The sequence below is a fragment of the Lasiosphaeria miniovina genome (genome assembly GCF_030549165.1).
Source record: "Lasiosphaeria miniovina strain SMH2392-1A chromosome Unknown B0T26scaffold_5, whole genome shotgun sequence".
Taxonomy (NCBI): Eukaryota; Fungi; Ascomycota; class Sordariomycetes; order Sordariales; family Lasiosphaeriaceae; genus Lasiosphaeria; species Lasiosphaeria miniovina.
The window spans coordinates 2,177,440-2,197,160 of record NW_026848224.1 but is presented as its reverse complement, the minus strand read 5'-3'; the positions used below and the strand labels follow the sequence as shown (position 1 = coordinate 2,197,160).

At 56.2% G+C, this 19,721-nt stretch overlaps 8 protein-coding genes across 8 annotated transcripts; 3 read left to right on the top strand and 5 right to left on the bottom strand.

Annotated features, from left to right (window-relative positions):
* Nucleotides 1-84: 84 nt before the first annotated feature.
* B0T26DRAFT_781052 (uncharacterized protein) lies at nucleotides 85-1,365 on the top strand (the record flags this gene model as incomplete). The annotated part of the gene is made up of 2 exons (XM_060446704.1): nucleotides 85-757; nucleotides 788-1,365. Exons 1-2 carry the CDS (start codon nucleotides 415-417, stop codon nucleotides 1,363-1,365), a joined length of 921 nt encoding a protein of 306 aa, XP_060294358.1. The 5' UTR covers nucleotides 85-414.
* A 907-nt stretch (nucleotides 1,366-2,272) lies between these two features.
* B0T26DRAFT_649315 (uncharacterized protein) lies at nucleotides 2,273-2,786 on the bottom strand (the record flags this gene model as incomplete). The annotated part of the gene is made up of 2 exons (XM_060438077.1): nucleotides 2,273-2,501; nucleotides 2,593-2,786. The coding sequence occupies 2 exons, from the start codon at nucleotides 2,784-2,786 to the stop codon at nucleotides 2,273-2,275; spliced, it is 423 nt and encodes a 140-aa protein (XP_060294357.1).
* A 1,911-nt stretch (nucleotides 2,787-4,697) lies between these two features.
* On the bottom strand, nucleotides 4,698-4,991 carry B0T26DRAFT_753193 (uncharacterized protein; the record flags this gene model as incomplete). Its single annotated transcript, XM_060445636.1, has 2 exons — nucleotides 4,698-4,834; nucleotides 4,919-4,991. 2 exons carry the CDS (start codon nucleotides 4,989-4,991, stop codon nucleotides 4,698-4,700), a joined length of 210 nt encoding a protein of 69 aa, XP_060294356.1.
* Nucleotides 4,992-7,409: 2,418 nt separating this feature from the next.
* On the top strand, nucleotides 7,410-8,285 carry B0T26DRAFT_651774 (AMMECR1 domain-containing protein; the record flags this gene model as incomplete). Its single annotated transcript, XM_060438305.1, has 2 exons — nucleotides 7,410-7,556; nucleotides 7,602-8,285. 2 exons carry the CDS (start codon nucleotides 7,410-7,412, stop codon nucleotides 8,283-8,285), a joined length of 831 nt encoding a protein of 276 aa, XP_060294355.1.
* Nucleotides 8,286-9,700: 1,415 nt separating this feature from the next.
* On the bottom strand, nucleotides 9,701-10,600 carry B0T26DRAFT_651321 (ras protein let-60; the record flags this gene model as incomplete). Its single annotated transcript, XM_060438267.1, has 1 exon — nucleotides 9,701-10,600. The coding sequence occupies one exon, from the start codon at nucleotides 10,598-10,600 to the stop codon at nucleotides 9,701-9,703; it is 900 nt and encodes a 299-aa protein (XP_060294354.1).
* Nucleotides 10,601-12,555: 1,955 nt separating this feature from the next.
* On the top strand, nucleotides 12,556-15,096 carry B0T26DRAFT_741887 (pyridoxal phosphate-dependent transferase; the record flags this gene model as incomplete). The annotated part of the gene is made up of 4 exons (XM_060444029.1): nucleotides 12,556-12,574; nucleotides 13,433-13,764; nucleotides 13,820-13,864; nucleotides 13,945-15,096. 4 exons carry the CDS (start codon nucleotides 12,556-12,558, stop codon nucleotides 15,094-15,096), a joined length of 1,548 nt encoding a protein of 515 aa, XP_060294353.1.
* Nucleotides 15,097-15,555: 459 nt separating this feature from the next.
* Nucleotides 15,556-17,144, bottom strand: B0T26DRAFT_741886 (Thi4 family-domain-containing protein; the record flags this gene model as incomplete). The annotated part of the gene is made up of 4 exons (XM_060444028.1): nucleotides 15,556-15,650; nucleotides 15,837-16,022; nucleotides 16,102-16,771; nucleotides 17,127-17,144. The coding sequence occupies 4 exons, from the start codon at nucleotides 17,142-17,144 to the stop codon at nucleotides 15,556-15,558; spliced, it is 969 nt and encodes a 322-aa protein (XP_060294352.1).
* A 735-nt stretch (nucleotides 17,145-17,879) lies between these two features.
* On the bottom strand, nucleotides 17,880-19,429 carry B0T26DRAFT_352397 (uncharacterized protein). The gene is made up of 3 exons (XM_060434563.1): nucleotides 19,083-19,429; nucleotides 18,888-19,021; nucleotides 17,880-18,799 (listed from the first exon to the last, which is right to left on the bottom strand). Exons 2-3 carry the CDS (start codon nucleotides 19,000-19,002, stop codon nucleotides 18,156-18,158), a joined length of 759 nt encoding a protein of 252 aa, XP_060294351.1. The 5' UTR covers nucleotides 19,003-19,021; nucleotides 19,083-19,429; the 3' UTR covers nucleotides 17,880-18,155.
* Between the last annotated feature and the right edge of the window lie 292 nt (nucleotides 19,430-19,721).

The following is a 19,721-nucleotide window of genomic DNA, read 5'->3' as shown; positions in this document are numbered from 1 at the left end:
CCGGTTGACTCACTCTAGTTTCCTGGGAAATGTATCCAATGTCCTTGTGCATACAGTGGCCGCCGCCACCCAGACCCAATCGGCGTGTTGACGCCTTGTGCGGGGTTCAAAGGGCCTGCCCGTTGACAGAGCAGTAAATCCCTCGATTAAACCCAGGTAGCAAGTTAATTGTGACAAGACCAATGAAGTGGCTCGGATGTGCAGATGGCGCTAAAAGGTCCAAGAGACCAATGTTTTGTGGTAGATCGTCCAGAGACAATACAAATAGGGGCTCGTAAAGCAACATTTATCCACGGTTCAACCAGCGTCGAGCCCCTGACATCATCCCGCAACTCAACCCCCTTTTACCACAACCCTTATCCACGCCACTAACACCACCAACACCCCCTAATCTGCAGCCCACACTTGACGGCCATGGCCCACCAGTCCTACCACGGGACAGCAGCAGATAACTACGAGCAGTTTCGAGACATTCTGTCATCGGCATTGATCGAGCAGCTCGCCCAGCCAGGCCCGCGCCGCTCGCGCCGACAACAACGGCAGCGGCAACGGCAGCGGGCCAAGAAACCCGCCGGGTCCCCGTCGCCCTCATTCCTCGCTACAGCCAGGGAAAAGAGCACGGGACCGCCGGAAGCAATCGCCGATGCCGACGCAGTTGACGACGACCTGACCGACTTCGTCGAGTACATAGCCAGCGCCATCTTCGCGGCGCTGCCCGCGGAGCTGCAGGAGATTGACTACGGCGCATGGGCTGCCGGTGGCAACAACGACAACAACAACAAAAAAGACAAACCGTCGTCGCCGCTACAGCAACGGTACGCCCTGCCGCTGAGCAGCGACGCCGTAGGCGACATGTTACGACTCACCACCAGCGGCGGCGTAGACGCAAGCATCAGCGAGTCGCTGGCAGCGTACGGAGTCACAACCAACACCAGCGGGGTGGAGCCGGAGCCGGAGCCGGAGACGGGTATGGCGGAGCTGCTAGCGCCGGTGGTGACGGCGTACATCAGCTCGGCGACAGCTGCGCCGGCGCCGGCATCAGCAACCAAGGGCCTTGTCACGGGGTGCGAGCTGTGCGGGCGCGACTGGATCAACTTGACGTACCACCACCTGATTCCGCGCATGGTGCACGCCAAAGTCGTCAAGCGCGGCTGGCACCGCGCCGACGAGCTGCAGAACGTGGCCTGGCTGTGTGGGGCGTGCCACCGGTTCGTGCACCGCTTTGCGGGCCACGAGGACTTGGCGCGGCGGTTCTACACGGTCGAGCTGCTGCTGGAGCAGCCCGCCGTCGCCGCGTTTGCCGAGTGGGCTGGCAGGCTGCGGTGGAAAGGGTTGGGGGAGGCGAGGCGGCGGAGAGGGCCGTGATGATGACGATGCTGGTGATGGAGAAAGCGGGGGGCTCTCGCATGATAAAGCAGTTTGAAACTAGATGCTCGCTTGCGCCCCTTCTCTTCTGGCATGGCAGAGGGAGGACAGTGAGTCGGTATATATAACGCCGTGGCCAAACCAAACTTTATATACCTACCCCAATGACCAGACTTCGCCCAGTCTCGACCCGAACTCCTAATGGAACACATGACCCCCTGGGAATTCCCTTAGAAACATTGACCTAAAACCCTCCCAACTCCTAACTTCTTGACCGTACTTTGATGACGTGGCTACTGCTGTCTTGTTCCCGTGGCAACGCCGCGATCAGCCAAGAGCGCCTGCGTGTCGTCCTCGTAGTGCACTACCACGGTCGGAATGCTGCCTTGCCGGGCGCCGTCGTGGTCGAGGTGCACCGTCTCCAGATCGTCACCCTCGTCGCGGTCCAGCTCTCCGTGGGCGCCAACTACGCCCCGCTCGGTGGCATAGCTGCGCATCCTGCGCAAGTCGCCATCGTTTACCGGCTCCGCCTTCTTGCTGTGCACGACGCCGCTCGCAATAACAATCTCCGATGGAGCCACGTCGCCGCGGGTGGTGCCCCACCCGAACTCAGCCCCCATTGCCCCGTCGATGGCGCTCTTTGAAAATCTCGGGTACTCGGTGCTGCCGGCGCCGCGGTCGCGGTAAGCAGCGGCCCCTTGCTGGCTGCTTCCAGCGTTGTAGCCAAGTTCAAAACCCGCGTCGCCGTGCTCTGGCTGCTTGGAGTCGGCTGTTACCTGATAGTCGTCGTACTTGAGCAAGCGGCGGTACGTCAAAAAGGCGTAGACAAATGTTCCGAGCGTCGCGACCCTGGATAAACCCGTGTCAGCGTGACCATTGACCTCGGGCTTGAGAAGTGGGCAAAATCCTACAGGAGACCGCAGTCGAGAGCCAAGGCGATGATGGAATAGTTCGCGTCTGTCCTCTGCACATAGACGGTCACGTCCAGTCCGAGGATGGCGAGTGCGAGGGCGAGCTTGATACCCTGGCTGAAGAGCATGAAGAAAGGCGTGAGACTGTCGGTCACCATCCTGGAAACCTCGATGATATTGAGGACCAGCGAGATGAGGTTGAAGCCAACATTTGTGCCCTCCCATCTGCTCCGGCCCAAGCCCTCGGTTAGCAAAAGAGACGAGACAGACGCGCTCCCCACCGAGGTTCCCCAGGTTAGACGCGGTGCAGACGTACAAGAGCTCAACAACAGGTGCCTGGCCCTGCTCCTTGTTGTCATTGTAGTGCTCGAGTGTTTCGGCCAGCCTGTAGGCGAAGATGCCCATGAGGCAGAGCAGGACCGAGATGACGAAGATCCAGCATGGTATCAAGTACCTCAAGCGCCAACCGGCTCGCGCACAGAGGATCTGGTCGAGACTGACGGACGACATTGTGTCGTCGGCGTCGTCTTCGCTGTACAGAGGCGCCGCTAGTAAATAGCTCGCGGGACTGTTACTGTGGTGGTTTTTTGGTTTTTTTTTGGCGGGGTGATCCTTATAAGTTATCGGCAGAGGAGGTCCCCAGGGCTCATGCAGTCCGCATCATCGACCGCTAATTCCCCAACTCCGGGTAGGACTTCGGGACGCGCCGCTCAGGAGAGGAGTCTCCTAGGATATTGCTGCCAGACGGAATGACGGTTGTGCATGCTGCCAAACGAAACGCGCCAGATGGTGTATAACTGATAGTGTGTTGGGCGCGCGCCGACTTTCATCCCAACCAAATGGGAAATCGAAGCTGTTCTTGGCCCCCGCCCATCAGCTTCGCCCAGAGCAGCCCCCAGTCGACAGCTCTCAGCCCTTCGCACATGGCGTTGCTGGTCTGCGCCGGACCAGCCATGGCCCGGGAACGCCATGCGGCTTCGATTGGCAGCGTGTCTAGGTGCGAGTGGGGCAGTTGCTCTTCAGCGATGGAGCTATTGCGCGGGGCTGACAGCCCTTGGAGATCCGTCTGCAAGTGCAGGCAGCTCGATAGACCAACGATTCACTAACGTTTTTTTCGGCTTCTGATGCGAGAGCAGAGAGGCAGTCGAGCCGGACGGATAGAGAAGCGGGTGTGCTGTTTCCCGGCGAGGAACATTTGAGATTGAAACCCTGCCTTCCTTCCCGCCTTGAAAGTACTAGACTACTAGACTACTAGAACTAGAACTTTTCAGTACTAGTGGTACGGTACTATAACAGGTCAAGGTAAAACGTTCAGGCCGAAAATGGGATACTGCCCGGTCGCACCTTCAGCGCCAGAATGCCATAACTCACCTGTGGAGAGAAGGAGGAAAAGAAAAGGACGAGCAATGACAAGGTGTTGATTTCCGGAATAGCTGCAAACTACTGCGATTGGAACACCGCCTGGTTGATCAGTTCCACTGTTGTACGGACGTCAGCGTTGAGCTGGCACTTGCGGTAAGGGTCGTAATGCAGCCTGAGCGGCCGCCGCCCCTGACATGACTTCGATCTGGTGGGACAGGCGCACCTGAGTGCTTGTTTCCATTGCTGGGAGTTGTTTGAACTGTTGTGGTTGTTTGCAACATACGGCAATACAGCAATACCACAATACAAAAAATAAAGTTGCATGCATCTTCTTTACTGTCTTTGATGCCAGAATACGCTAGTTTAATTTTAGAGATTTTACTACTTTTGGTAAAGTCTTGGACTTATATCTTTCAGGAAAATATCGCCTCAGGCCGGTGCACCTTTGATTCCTCGACATGTCAAGACACTTGGGAGTGACACACCTGAAGCAAAGTACATGGGCTTAGTTCTTGTTGTTATTTTTTTCCCAGTTTGTATTCTAGTGAGATACTTTTATACATGAGACCCGGGCAAACCCAAGGCCATCACTGCGGCAAAGTCGTTGGATCTCCAGTGCCGAGCAGGCACCGAGAAAAGTATATACCTGTATGTTATATGTCCGTCCCGAGGAGCAAGCAAAACGTGCTATTGCTCCTCTCCCATCCCCCAGTCCCCCCGCATCGTAGCCAGATATACAAGAACAGTCTGGGCCTTGTGCGGCGGGAGAAATGTCAAAGGAGAAAACCGGGGAGTTGCCGAAAAGAAAAGAAAAAAAGTCTATCATCAACCGAATTGTCTCTTCTCTCCCTCCCTCTCATCCATGTTCCTCGCTTTTTTGTTAAATTAAAAGAGGTGTTTTCGTTTCGTAGCGCTGGGTGATTTGAAGGAGGGCGGTGCAAAACAAGCAATGAGCCGCTGCCGACAATACACCTTGTTGTCATTCGCATTCATTCGCCTTCCCTCCCTACCCCGTCGGCGCTGCCCTGGTGTGCATTGCCGGCTTTGATGGTCGACAACTTAGAGGCCCTTGGCGGTAGCATCCTTGTAGACACCCGCCGTGTTGAAGGGGAGGACGTTGCCGTTCCTGTCCGACATGGCCGGGATGCTGGCGTCGACCGAGTTGATGTCTGCCTGTCTAGGCTGGACATAGCGGGCTGAGAAACAGCAAAGGATCGAGTTAGCATCTTCCTCATGATACATGTCCTCCATTCATTCATTCATTCATTGCCAAGACGCACCATTGCGGTCCTCGATGGAGAAGGCAAGGGCCACGGAGGCCAGAGCAAAGAAGGTGGCAATGGTGAACTTCATGTTGACTAATTACGAAGTGGCTTGGGCCGGTGCTGCTGAAGAAGACAAAAAAGATAAAATGATACTGGTGTCGAGAAACGAAGTAATAGAGTCGGCCGGCGACGAGCGAAGATACTAGAGTAAACAAGAAAGTGGTAGTGGAAGATGAAGAAGAAACGCCAAGAGAAAGAAGAATGGGATGAAGAGAGAGATGGGGGTATTTAGACGGCTGGGCCCAGAGGGCATATTGGTTATTTGTAGACGCATTTCTGCGAACGGTCGGAGATCCTAGGATCGACAGTGATTGATAGACGATATGCGTCTCAGGACGGCACGAGGGAGGCTGGCACGGCTGCCGCTGCTCCTCGCGCGGGTTTCGCCTCGCCTCGACCGAGCTGCCATTCCCATCCAATCCTTCTCCGAGAGGCTCTCACTTGAGACAGCCCGGGAATAATAACCGCGTCTTGGTGCTGTACATACAGCAAGTCCAGCAAGCCCAGGACGTTCGGGGCGCAGACGAACAGACATGGCAGCAAGGGCTACGCGGACACCGAGGGCCTGAGACCCGGGGTTCTAGACCTCGAGCCCAATGTGGTGGCTCGCCCGGTTCACGTCATAACAATGGCAAGGGCTTGCTTGCTTGGCGCTGGGTCCTTGCGACGAGACAGTTTAAGCTTGTACGTTAAACATGACAGGCCATGGGATGGACACCTAGAAGCGCAGCTTGACTATCGGATGGTTGGGCCGAGAAAGCCACTGCGGGGAGCTGGCGCGGACGGGGCGAGGCTCTTTGCGGGAGCAAGGGGGTGAAACCGGCACTGTGTCCGCTTGAGGTTGTGGACTTGGGCAGAGCCGGCATGTAGTTGGTAGCCGCACGGTCGGAAGCCCCCTCTCCGAGATGGAACCTCAAACACCCCAAGACAAGACAAAAGGGACGGGAGGCACGTTCCGTGTCGCAGACCCAAGCCTTCTTCCCTTGTCGGGTGCAAAACAGCACCAGTTTGATATGGCGGCGCGGGCAATAGAAATACCAGCCAACTACCACCTCAGCCTACTATAATCCTTGCCGGCTAGCGCTTTGCGTCGTTGCAGGCTTCAAACCCACCTCTTGTCAAACCCGACTTGACTTCAACGTCTCAACGACAGGCTCCCAATCCTAAAAACAGAGACAGCAGGGTGAAACCAAGTCGAGTTTTTATTTTTGTTTTGGCCAAAGCGGTGAGCTGACAGTTTTCGGCTGCCTGACCGTTGTCGCCTCGACCTCTGCATTTGGTTGAACTCGAACTGGAAATAATCGCCATGAAACCTCGGCATCCTTCTCTTTTCATGCGGCGACCAAAATAGTAAAAGAAGAGGTGAAGAGTCTGACAGGAAAAAGGCAAAAGGACAGCATCTCTGGCAATAACACCTGGGGGTATGAAAGTCAAATAATGGAGTTTCGACACGTTTTCGACTATTGTCTACAAAGACAGAAGACCGACGATGTCGCGGGTGATAATCTTTTCCAAGACCAAATGGATTGTAACATACAGCCTAAAATGCAGAAGCGGGGCGTTACTGGTCGCAGGCTGGAATAAGCTTATACCAACCAGCCTAAGGTTCTTTCTTCCGTCTTTCCATCCATTGGTATTTTAAGCTTGTCATGTCCATGTCAAGGCTCAGTCCAGCTAAAACAAACTTAATTCAAGTGACGGACTTTGCCAGCCCAATTCCCAGTGGATACGGTACCGTCTAAATCACTGCTCAAGGCAGAATTCTAGGTGGTTCATCAAGATGATGCGCGAGCCTAATAGAATTAACAGGATATATCTTTCTGCTTTCTTTGGATTTCCCTTTTAAAGTTTCTAAGTGAACTGACGATGGCAAACATGACACAAAAACAGCTGTCGCTGGCCACTCTCACCACAGTGAACTGACCTCTGTGGCCACAAGCGGCAGCCACAGGGGCTGGAACAGTCTGATGGGGCTTCAGCTTGCCGATTGGAGCCCTCGCTCGACGATAACGCGACGGGAGCCTTGGCGATAACCGCTCGCGGTAACGTGAATCGGGCTCCACTGCAAAGCCCCGCCAACTATGAAGGTGACAGCTCCAGCGACCCCACCTCTCGGTGGCTGACCCACTTAAGCTCGTGCTTGTTTCCCCCACCTTTCAAAACCCCTCCACATCCGCCGCGCTCCCTGAACTTCCCGTCGTTTCCTCTCCAAACATTCCACATTCGCGGGCTCCACGGAATCTCCGGGGCAAGCTTCCCCGAATCCGTGTCCTGACGTGTCAAGTCTGGTCGCCGCCGAAGCCAACTCAGTCTACTTTGACCCCAGTCCTCCAGACGGTGGCGGCCAAACGTTTTCTTTCTAAAGACGCCGTTCGTTGTCCCGACGAGACGGACATTCTGCTTACTTCCCAGGTCACATTCTGAGCCTTACAGGATAATTAGCAGTATGTCCACCGTCGAACACTGCCTCTACTGCCTCGAGGCCCTGGCAGCCCACCTCGAAGACCGCAAGCCCATGACCCTGGACCAAGTCCAGATGTCGTGGGCCGAGTATATCAGTGCTGCCAACGACGCCGACGATGACGCCGACGAGGTCGCGCAGCCCGGAGAATCTGTCCAAGAAGACGGGCGCGGTAAGTTAGCTAAGCGCCTCCCCGCGCTCCGCCGTCTCGCCGCCTCTTCTTCGTCATCCTCTACCGCCGCCAGCGCCTCATCGTCGTCTTCGTCCAGCACCACATCTCTCCAGCAGCAATCAGGCGTAGCCACCCCGGCCACGTCGGTGTCGTCGACGCCCCCACCGACGATCGCCGAATCCCCGCTCTTCGTGACGTGGAACACGCTCTCGGGGCGGGGCGGCGAGCACAGTTTGCGCGGCTGCATCGGCACATTTGAGCCGCACGAGCTGGGCGAGGGTTTGTCGTCGTACGCGCTGACGTCGGCACTGCAAGACACGCGCTTTAGTCCCATCACGCTGAGCGAACTGCCGTCGCTCGAGGTGGCTGTGACGCTGCTTACCAACTTCGAGGACGCCGCCGATCCCATGGACTGGGAGCTCGGCAAGCACGGTCTACGCATCAGCTTCCTATACCACGGCTACCGCCACGGTGCCACCTACCTCCCCAATGTTGCCCCCGAGCAGGGATGGACTAAGGAAGAGACCATTTCTAGCCTCATGCGCAAGGCCGGCTGGACGGGTCGCCGCGACCGCTGGCGCGACGTCAACCTCAAGGTTGTCCGCTACCAGGGCAGGGAGGAGAGCCTCGAGTACGAAGAGTACAAGCGCTGGAGGGACTGGGTTGTGGCGAGGCAGGAGGATAAGTGAGGTTTAGTGCAGAGAACGATGAGCATGTAAAGCGCGATGCATGGCACTCTTTCGACTCACTAGAGCGAACCGCGAACAGCGTGGGGTTCCACGGAGACACGGGTATAGTAGAGGGCGCTACTGGAAGGGAATGGCTTTGTTTTCCTCACGCCTAGCATGGCGCAGACCATTGCTCTTTTAGACGGGTTCCTGCTCGGACCGGATTGGGCTGCACACGGTAGGCAAGTGATCTATCAAGGCACGACGCGGTGGAACTTTTTTCGCCTGGGTTGTTACGTGCTCCTTTTCAAGCAGAGGCGCGAGCAAACAATTCCTCGTGGTTTCTGGGCCGGTTTGCGAGGAGAGAGGTAGGCGGGCGGGCGTTTGCATATGATTGATTCTCGCCAAGTCTCTTCTCCTACACATGATCTACCTACCGCATAATCTTGACATTTTACTGCGGGAGAGATGGATGGATTTATCAAAGGGGCTCATCTTTTGCTCTCGTCGGTAGCCTGCGAACTTACCTACCTTATCTATATACTTCTGTCGCACAAGAGCCTAGGTGGTGATTTGTGATATATTAGGGGTAAAGTTCTTTGTCTAAAGAGGGTTTATGTGCTGCCCTTGAAGAGCATCTTCATATAATTTAAACGAGATGTGGTTTATCACTATATCCGTACGTGAGGAAAAATGAGAGTTTTAGTTCGAAATGTACTCTGGAAACGAAGCATAATACGATTTGAGCAATTGAACAACGCCTCCTCTCTGCATGAACTTTTTTGTACCTCATGGACGAGGTTTTCCTTTTCGAGCCCCGTCATCTTGCTGGTCTTCTTTCTATCTCTCGACCCTATTCGATGGCGGACGGGCGAAGACATGGAATAATCTGCACGCAGCAATAGTACAAGTCATGATCATATAGGTATTCTCAAGGTACAAATACTTTGCAACTGAACAAGGCACTTAAATGACCTGTCGCCTTGGATAGACCAGAAAACGAGACCGGCGAGGCCGCAAGTTCGTAATTAAGTTTTCTTGTGACTGCAAAGGCTACCTAGCTTATGCAAAAGGTCCGGGAACTGAGATATATCATCTTCCTCGAGGCCAGACATGCGTGCAATGGGGCCCCTTTTTTGTCCAAAATACCAAGGGTTGCACGGTGAGTGATAGTTGAGAATCTAAATGAATCAAAAGGGGGCGGCAGAACAGAGAGAAATGGTGTTTCCCGACCACTTCTCTCTCGCTCCACGGGACCAACGCAAAAGAAGACAAAGATGAGGGAAAAAAAAAACGCCACACCCAAAATGTACACTACGTTAACACTTCCTCACATGAACACAGGCCACTTCTTTCCTCCGCTCGAAGCTTCAATAAAAAGGCGTGTTCTGCCCCTCCATAGTCTTTATGTTTTCCTTCCGTCTTCGTCCCCTTCATCACCAACATCTGAGCTTCTTCCAGAGCCCACCGGCGGCCCTCCCCACACGATCACCATGGATATGGGGACCGCGCGTGCCTGGGCCCCTGCCGTCGCCACCGACTTTTTCATCCTCGCTTGTAGAGGGTAGTGGCGTGAGCGGCTTGGTCATGCCGCGGCTGTTCATGCCGGCTTCGGCGTCGGTGATGCCCATCTCGGCGAGGCGGCGGCTCTCGACGACGCGGCGCACAATCAGGGCAAACGTTTCCTCGATGTTGACCTCGAGGCGGGCGCTCGTCTCCATGAAGCCGCACCCGCGGCGGCGCGCCCAGTCGAGCCCCATGGCCGCAGGCACCTGTCGGCTCTCCTGCAGGTCGCACTTGTTGCCGGCCACAATCTTGACCGGGGGTATCATTTTCGCGCCGGATCCCGCGCCGCCGTTGAGCATCGTCCCGCCGCCCCCGCTGCCGTCGTGGGATATATGTGGGTGGTGGCTCGTGGTCGGGCTCAGCGCCAGCCCCGCCTTGCGCGCGCGCGCGGCGTTGTCCAGCCGCGTCTCAGCTTCCATGTCGATCAAGTCGTTAAAGTACTGCAGCGCGTCCAGACTGTCGCGCGACGTGATGTCATAGACGAGCAGGAAAGCGTCAGCGCCCAGGTTAGAAGACGCCCACATCCCCCGGTACTCTTCCTGGCCCGCCGTGTCCGTCAGGCTGAGGTGGTATACGACGCCGTCAATGCGCCGCGTGATGCTATAGCTGTCCTCGATCGTCGGATCGTACTCGCTCGTCCACTGGCTGCGCACGAGCCGCAACGTGATAGACGACTTACCGCAGCCGCCGTCGCCGCAGATGGTGATGGAAATTGGCACTGGCGGTTGCGAAGCCACTGCCGTCGCCGAGGGCGTATTTGGTGGTGCCATGTTGATTTTTTCGTTGTGCAAACGTTCGACTCGTGGGTCACTCGAGCTGCTTCTGCTTCGAGCTTCGAGATGCTTCTCCTTTTTGGCGGCGGTGCTACACTAGAGGTAGCTCGGTCGCAAGGGCCAGCTGGCGCAACGCCCTCTGATAAACGGGTTTTACGCCGACGGCAGAGGGAGTGCGTTGCGTGAGGCGAAACCCCCCAAAGATGAGACTCGTCGCGCGCTGCCACGCACCCGCGGCGGGGTTCGCAATGCGTCAGACCAAGGAGCGAAGGCTGCCAACTCTCGAAGCTGGTCAGCCCTGCCTGGATTGTGCGGCACGGCAGTATATACTGTGGTTTGGCCAAGTCGTCGTTACACCGGGTTCGCAGCCTGGAAGCCCCCTTATTGTCGCCGTCGCGCGTGTTGGGGTGCTCTTGGTCGTGTTTGACTCGGGTGGGGTTTGCTTGCTTGCTTTCAGGGCAAGCAAACAACACGGCAGGTGTGATGTAATAAAAAGGGGGCGCGTGCGCGGGACCAAAACTCGGGGAAAAGGAGCTTGGTTGTTGCTATGGCTGGAGAGGCTAATATCAATGCAATGTGTACGTTTTCGTGAGTGCACGTCAAAACGGCAGAGACAGACAAACAGTCAAGGCGAAGGAAAAAAGGGCCAAGCGAGTGGAGGGTTGTTGCTGGTTTAACGACCGACGTGAAGAAGTACCGAGGGCGCAGGCGCACAGTTTGGCAATTGCTTTTTTTCCTCCTCGCTGCCCTGTCCCTCGTCAGGAACTCTGGACGGGTAGGAGGTTTAGGTTACTTGGGGCCGTGCCGTAAGCTGATTGGCTGCCTGGGCATCGTAGGTGCATCCAATTTTTGAAGCTCGTGCGCAATGTGACGGTCTTCTGCGCTTGCATGGGGCCATGGGACGGAAAGAAGAAGCTAAACCTCTCTCTCGACCCTCCCTGGCAATCCCAGGACCCGACGACGGTGGATCGGGCCATGTGAAGATTGCTAGGAAGGTGATAAACTGACCTGAGGAAGCTTGCGAGGGGACTACACGTTGACGCATCAAAGGATGGAGCCCAGCAATTGCCACTCAATAGGACGGGAGTTGGCTGGATTGGAATGAGTGATGGGAGGGTGAAGTGTGTCAATAGAAGGGAGAAAGGAGACTGAGACTGAAGACGAACGTTGAAATCCCCGCCATCCATCACGTCCTTGTTCCGACTATATCCCGCCTGTGCCCTATATCACAGCATGCAGTCGGCTTATCTCAATCTCGGTCTCTCGAACGTTACATAAGGCGCGTTGGTGCTCTAGGCCTAGCCTAGCAAAGGGGTCGTACGATTCCATTGCCATGTCGTGCTACCCGAATTCTGCGGATTGACCTTTAGTGCAGCTCAATTGCAGGCATTGAAAGAGCCATCACTCCTTCCATTTGGAATGGCCTTCCAGGTTCGTGTTCTTAGGAGGTGGAGGATTGACGCTTTCCCCAAACTAGGGCTTTGAGCGCACTGGCCGCTTGGCCGTTTTCTCTCCAGTGCAGCTGCAACTGCAGAGTCAGACTGCCACTCCCCGGCCCCGCCCTCTCAACTATGTTGGACCCCTCATCCACTCCACGCGTGCCAGGACTCAGCTGTGGGTGGGGTGAAGAGCGCAGGATGCAAGCCATTTAATCGATGGCTACGCTAGGTACGGAATACTTTCCTTTCCTACCTGTATGCGCACTTGCATGCTGCTATGGCGGCAAACGTCATGCCCATGGGAGGGTTCAGATCGATCAGGTGCCGGACATTTGAGGCTCAAAAGCATGGCTTAGCGGTCGAAGATGTCCAGAGTGGACGATTCCGAGCCCAGGGAAAGTATGGTCGCGGTCGAGATGACATCCTTGCGCCAGTTCCGTGCTCCACCCCACGTGCGGTGCAGGGATCATCAGCAGCAGCCAGCCGTTTCTTGCAACGGCTACCGGACCAGGAATGGAGAAAAGTCAGAACAGTAACGGGCTGGAACGAAACAATTCTCAATTGGAATGTGGAAACGTCGAATTTTCGGCATTTGGTACTGTACGCATACCTAGGCACAGCACACCTAGGCACAGCCGCTTGTTGCTGGAAAGGAAGTAAGGTAACCCGGAAGGTACTGTACAATTCCTGCATCAGGTCGTTCCTCTTAGTGTATCATGGAAGTTACTAACTACCTTATTTTCCTTTTAGAGCGAAAGTCCCATTACACGCCCCAACCGCCTCGCCCTTCATGTGGCAAAGCATACGGAGTATAAAGAAAAAACAATAAACGGTCAAGGTTTTGATAGCCTGCCAAAGAATCGAGGACGTATCAAATGTTATTGGCCACAGATGAGGCGATATGAGGCAAGCTCAGCTGCCGCGCCAATTGGTGAGATCCACCAGGTACACTGTGTATAGCATGCGTGTAGCTTACGTGCCAGTGGCTCCATGCTAGGTACATACGTAACAGTACCTACCGTACTTGTCCTAGCATCCCCGGGCCACCGTTTGCGGGATTTCCGGCTGCCGCCCTCTCGGCAACCTGGGACTGGATTCTGGAAGTACAGTATGGAGCGGCCGAAGCGAGGCGTGCCTTGGTGTGGGGCCCCGGCTCCGCGCCCGTCTCTTGACTCATATTACGGACAACTAGCTACAAGCCTTTTTCCCAACTTTCATCTCTAATCCCATTAGCCTTCCCATCCTCGGTCCCCTTTCCCGGCCATCGTTAAACCCAAAATCTTTGTTTACCTTTGCCCCATCAACCGACATGAACGGCACCCACCCCCAACCCCCCCTGGACAGGGCAGGAGAAGTGGACCATGTGAGTCCCGAAACCCTGCAAGAATAGGCTCTGACTCAAGGACTGACTTTGCTGCTCCGTCGCCAAAGCTTATTGACGCCGTCAAAGCTTTGATCATTCCCTTCGTTCGGGAAGCTGATGAGGCGGCCCAATATAAATCGGCCGGCCACCTGGTTTCCAACAGGCAGGGCGTCACCCGCAACGTCTTGGTCCGGTCTCGGACTCCCGAGGACCTCGCCAAGCAGCTTTCCCTGTCTCTGCCCGAGGGAGAGGGCCGGGGCGAAGACGGCTTGCTCCAGGCCATCAAAGGCGTTCTCGAGCACAGCGTCAACACATGGGACCAGGGTTTCCTGGACAAGCTCTACGCTAGCACCAACGCTGTGGGCCCGCCACCCGTCGATATCCTTGGCTGTGGCATAATCTAACTGGAAGCAGGTCGGCGTCGTATCTGAGCTGCTCCTTTCCGTTCTGAATACGAATGTAAATAAACAAACTCACCCCCTTCCCCTGTCGAGTTCAAAGTCTAGCCGTCAGTTGCTGACACGGCTGCGGCATCAAAGTTGCATGTCTACCAAGTATCGCCGGCCTTGACCGTGATAGAGAAGCAGACGGCCAAGACATTCGCCGGCCTCTTTGGCTTCAATGGCCCCCGGGCCGGAGGCATTTCGTGCCAGGGAGGCAGCGCTGCCAACCTGACATCTATCGTTATTGCCCGCAACGCCCTCTACCCCGACACGAAGACCCAGGGCAATGTCTGCGCCTCGGGTCCCTTTGTCCTGTTCACCAGCGAGCACGGGCACTACTCGGTGGAGAAGGCCGCCGTAGCCTGCGGCATGGGCTCTGCCGCTGTCTGGACCGTCCCCGTCGATAAGCGTGGCCGTATGGACCCCATCGCCTTGCGTGATACTGTCGTGCAGGCCAAAGCTGCTGGCAAGACGCCTCTGTACGTCAACGCCACGGCCGGGACGACAGTGCACGGGTCGTACGACCTCTTTGAGGAGATCGCCACTGTCTGCCAGGACCACGGCCTGTGGATGCACATCGATGCCAGCTGGGGCGGCCCGGCAATCTTTTCGGCCAAGCAGCGCCACAAGCTGGCCGGGTCGCATCTCGCCAACTCGCTGACCGTCAACCCGCACAAGATGATGAACGTTCCCGTGACGTGCTCGTTCCTGCTGGGCCCAGACATGGGCGTCTTTCACAAGGCTAACACCCTACCCGCCGGCTATCTCTTCCATGCGCCAGGCGAGACGGCATCGGATGGCCTGCCAGCCGAGGCTTGGGATCTCGCTGATCTGACCATGCAGTGTGGCCGACGGGGTGACAGCCTCAAGCTTGCGCTTAGCTGGATCTACTACGGAGCCGCCGGCTTCGAGCGCCAGGTCGACACGGCGTTTGAGGTGGCAGCCTACCTCGCCGAGTCCCTGGCCAAGAGCGACAACTTTGTCATGGTGTCGGAGAATCCGCCGCCGTGTCTGCAGGTCTGCTTCTACTACGCGCCTGGAGGGCAGCTGGGCAGCTCGGCCGAGGAGAACACGCGGAGGACGAGCGACATGGTCCACAAGCTAATAGGCAGGGGCTTCATGATTGACTACGCGCCGGGCGACATGGGGAGCTTTTTCCGCGTCGTGCTTAACTGCCAGACTCTAAAGAGCACGGTCGACGGGCTGGTCAAGGCTCTCGAGGCTGTCGGCCTGGAAATTGCCGCATGAATTGAAGGCGCGGGTTTGTATCTCACTCGGGCGGGTGGCATAGCGAATAGAAAGCAAAATTTGAATTTGTAACAGCTATCAAGGGAGTGACGTGTTGCTATGGAGATTTGGTGCACGTCCAAGAGCCCACAGCAACGAAAGGGGTATGTGGCAACCTCGGGTACTCGAAGAGAGAAAACCACCCTACTGCTAAAGAATGAAAACTGACCCTTCCAAATTTCAGAGACAGGCGGTCCGTTTGCGGTCCTGTCGTGCATGCGGTGTGGCGGTCGACTGTTTGCTATAGTTCTTTCTGGTCCACTCAGGTAGCGACAGAGGTGGTGCTGACGAGGCCAACGACAGCCGAAGATTTAAATAGAAAAGCAATACGGAATAAGTTCTGGCCAATTCGACCGGTCCGCCGCCCCAGGCCTCAAGTGGCGAGCGACCGGCCCGACTGCCGATGGAAGGCAATCGCGCTCACTCGTCGTTCTGCGCCTTCCGGAGATCAAAGACCTTGAGCGCCTCCTCTGCCGCCTTGACGCCGCTGAGTGCCATTGCGCCAAAGGTCGGGCCTGTTTGTTTGGACGATGTCAGTCTCTCGTTTTCGGACTGTGTCGGGGGAGGACACATGGGCTTGGTGGATACTGGAGGAAAGGGGTTGGAGCAGCTTCATTAGGGGAGGTGTTGAGATAGGGGCAACAACAAACCCCCACCCAAAAACAAAACACGGAGTTAGACAGACAGACAGACAGACTTACCCATGCGGTTCGCACCGTCCAGCTCAGACAGTTCCATACCGCCGACAATCAGGCCCGGCACGACCTCGCGCGTGCCCTTGACGATGGCGTCCTCGGCCGCCCCCATGTCGAGCCCGCGCATGCCGCCCAGCGTCTCGACCTGCCGCATGCTGACGAGGCGCTTGACGGAGAAGGCGCCAAACGGGCCTAGTGTTGTTCGGACTTGTCAGCAGCCTCCCTGGTTATACTATTGCACATGGCGACACCAACAAGGAATCTGTCTCACCGTCGTGGCCCGTCGTCGAGATCACCAAGGGCGCATTAATGGTGTTCGGGTCCATGCAGGACTGGTCATCGTGGTGCATGCTAACCAGGGTCCAGTTGGTGACGACGCCAGCGACACGCACGCTGGTACTGCCGTCCGCCGCCACCACGGGGCGGGTGATGAGGTCCTCGACAGCCGTAGCATTGAACAGCTTGACATTGGGCAGCGCAAGCACACGCGCCAGGACGGTACTCGTAAACAGCGCAGCGTGGCGGACGACAACATAGTCGCCCTCGTCTTCAAACGGCACGCCGACCTCTGCCAAGAACACGTCGGCCGGCTTGCGCATGACCATGGCGCTGAACAGCTGCCCGCCGAGCCAGGCGCCGCCGCCGGGCGCGACGCCGGCCTCGACGACGGCGATGCGCAGGCTGGGCCGCAGCGTGGCCAGCGTGTACGCCGCCGACAGCCCGCACGACCCCGCGCCGACGATCACCACGTCCGACTCGGCGTACGCGTCCAGGTCCGCAAAGTACCGCCGCGTCATGGCCCGCGACACGGTGCTCTCGCGGATCGGCGCAAACGCGAAGTCGTCCCAGCTGCCCATGAGGTCCGCCAGCGGCTTGCTGAGCGTTCCGGGGCGACTGGCTGTGGTGCCGTTGCCGTTTCCGTTGCCGTTGTTGCCGTCGTCCTTTAGTAGGGTGAGGGCCTTTGTGGAGGCTGGCTTGGGCAGCAGCGCCAGGTCAGGGGCGGCGATGGCGGAGGGTGCCATTTTGTGATGGTGATAGCTGTGAGAGTTAGGTGGGCCTGTTCTTCAGCATGAGAGGAGAGAGGAATGGAGAAGCATGAATCCTTTCGCTGGTATTATCCAGATCAAGTTCACGGCCGTATGTTCTCAGCCGCTCTGCCGTGCACACACACACACACACAGCTCTACGGGGAAGCTTTGTCGAGTGTGTGTATGTGTGTGTGCACAGAAGATTGGCACCGGCTCATGCGTTCAGATAGTTACCTGAAGACAATGAAGATGACATGTCTGATATGACACCATTGAAAGGTCCCATGGCTCCCGCGATTCCACTTTTGGCGGCATCAATATGTACCAGAGTGGTGGGATACTGGACGGCGATATGGCAGTGTTAGCTATTCCCAACCAGTGTGGAACGAGTGCGTATATCTGGATAAGGGGATTACAATGCGCACTGCTTGCTTGCTAGAAGCTGGGTTCTTGCTGAGAGATATCGTCGACGGAGATAGATGACTTGGTGGCTGGAAAGTATTTCCCTCAGGTGAGACGCTAGGGAAAAAGAGTAAAAGGGGAGAAGGGGAGGACATGCCGCTCCGGGAAGGGGGCTCAACGTATTTAACCACCTACCTACACATCACGGTGCCGCATTCCTGTAACCTGCCTATCAAAGGCCCAGCCAGCTATCTCCACGCAGTTCACAACATTCGACGATACACATACGTATTTAGACAGACCGGCAGAACACCCCGCGATCCGACAACCCCCTCCTCGATAGGAGCTTTCCCAGCATCGCTCGGCGAGCGGGGAAAGGCATCATTGCAACGGCCAAGGTGACACTGGTGTAACCAAACTCATGCCCAGACATGTCAACGTCGCAGCGCAGATCGCTCGGTTAACCATTTCGTCGCGCGACAGCGCATAGAAAAGGCCACACCCGGCTTTACCAAGAGCTAGGCTTTTACATACTTCCCACAACGTATTGGACTCTAGGATGCCATTACAAACTTCTTCAAGTCACTGATAGACGGGTTCTAGACTCAAAGTCACCAGGAGCTCAAAATAGAGCAATTGTAATAGGGCGAGCTAGCTTTGAAAGCAGCAATCCAAGTTTATTAAATCCAATCCCACGAATACATCAATATGGCTGTTATACCGAGCCGGTCTAATTGACACCGAAGAAACCCATCGTATACATGTGCATAGTCAGGCCTTTTAATACAATCGCATGCAATCCGCCCCGGCTAAGAAGGGACCAAAGCGAAAAGGAGAACAACTGACAACCCCCAACTCGTTACTGCCTCAGATAGTAGTTCACAACTTACCTTGGTTACATTCTCAAGATCGCAGCTCCGAGCAGACAGCCAGTCAGCCCGAGCCCCACATTCCGGGGCATGGCTCGGACACCACCGGCCGTAACAATCGGGGGCGCCGGCACAGCGGTCGGCCGATAGGGAGTATTGGTCGGTCCTGGCTCCGTACTATCCGGTGAGGCCATAGGGGGCAGTGTTGTAGAGCCCAACAGGTGAGGCACCCCGGGATTTCCCGGCGGACTTGGCTGGTTTGGCAAGTACGGCGACCCCGGCCTATCAGGATACCCTGGAACTGCACTTGCCACTGGTGGTGGCTGAGTTGGCGTCGCATCATCTGGAAGTTTCGTTATGCCGCCCGAAGAGCTCGACGTCGCAGGTAGCCCGACACCCCCGGGATCTATCGTTGACTCACTCTCTTGCGATGTTCGCTGAAGTCCGGGAGAGTTCGGCCTGGTCGGAATGCCTGAATAACCAGGGTATCCAGAGACCTGCAGGGAAGGGGAAGTAGCGGCAGTTGGCCTTGCCAGTGGCAAAGAATCTAGCGACGTGCTTGCCGAATAAGGGCTGCAGCCATGGCACGGCCCTCCCGGCGTGTATCCCGGCACCGTCCCAACGTATGTTGTCGTCGTGCAGGTGCGGCAGTGCTGGGCGGTAATAGTCACTGTTGACTCAGTCGACGTCGAGCACGATGTCTATTTGACACATCTTTCAGCACATGACTGATTAATGCTGAGGCGGGGGCAGCTTACCATTGTGACGGTCGCCGTGTCGTTGGGGGACTCTTCGGTTCCTAGGATACAGGGGTAACACGGAAAGCTTGATGCTGAACTCTGACAAATCGAGCGAGTGAGAGTGGCGACGCATTCGGTGACCGTTTCCGTAACTGCTCGAGTCAGGAAACTTCCAAGTACCTATAAAACGACTGAAGTGACTAGCAAACTTACCGGCCGACCCTTCAGCACATGTTTCAGTAATTTCAACCATGTAAATTATTTCGATGCCGATCCATTTCCCGCATTGACCTGAGGAAGGTGCGGCTAGTGATGTGTTTGTAATGGCGCTAGAGAGCGTTGGGACACCTGCACTGCTGCCCCGCGGAGAAGGTTCTGTCGGCGTGGTTGGGAAAGCTGGCTGGGCAGAGAGGGTATTCGCTGAAGATATCAGGCAATCGGGTCCGGTTGGAGACATACTTTGCTGCTGCTGGCTCGTCCGATGGCTCGGCTGTGATGATACACGACGAGTGCCTGAAGGATCAATACCTGCACTAGCGTTACTAGACGGCGACTTGGTGGAATAACTTGGGTGTCTTGTGGAATCCAATGTCTCCGTCGCGGCTGCACTGGAGAAAGTTCCCGATTCTACCCCGGGAGATGAGGCTCCTTGTGTCCCAAGGCTCCTAGAAGATATGGTTGAACCCGAGCTGTCGGGGGTGCTCGGAGATCTAGCGGGATCGCTGGTCACCTCCCCAGAAACTCCGGTTGATGTCCGTGACACAGAGTTAGAAGAGAAACTCTTGTATCCAGTTGTGTGATTGCTTGACACCGTAGCCATTGGCACACTGGAATAGCTGGCAGGGCCGCCAA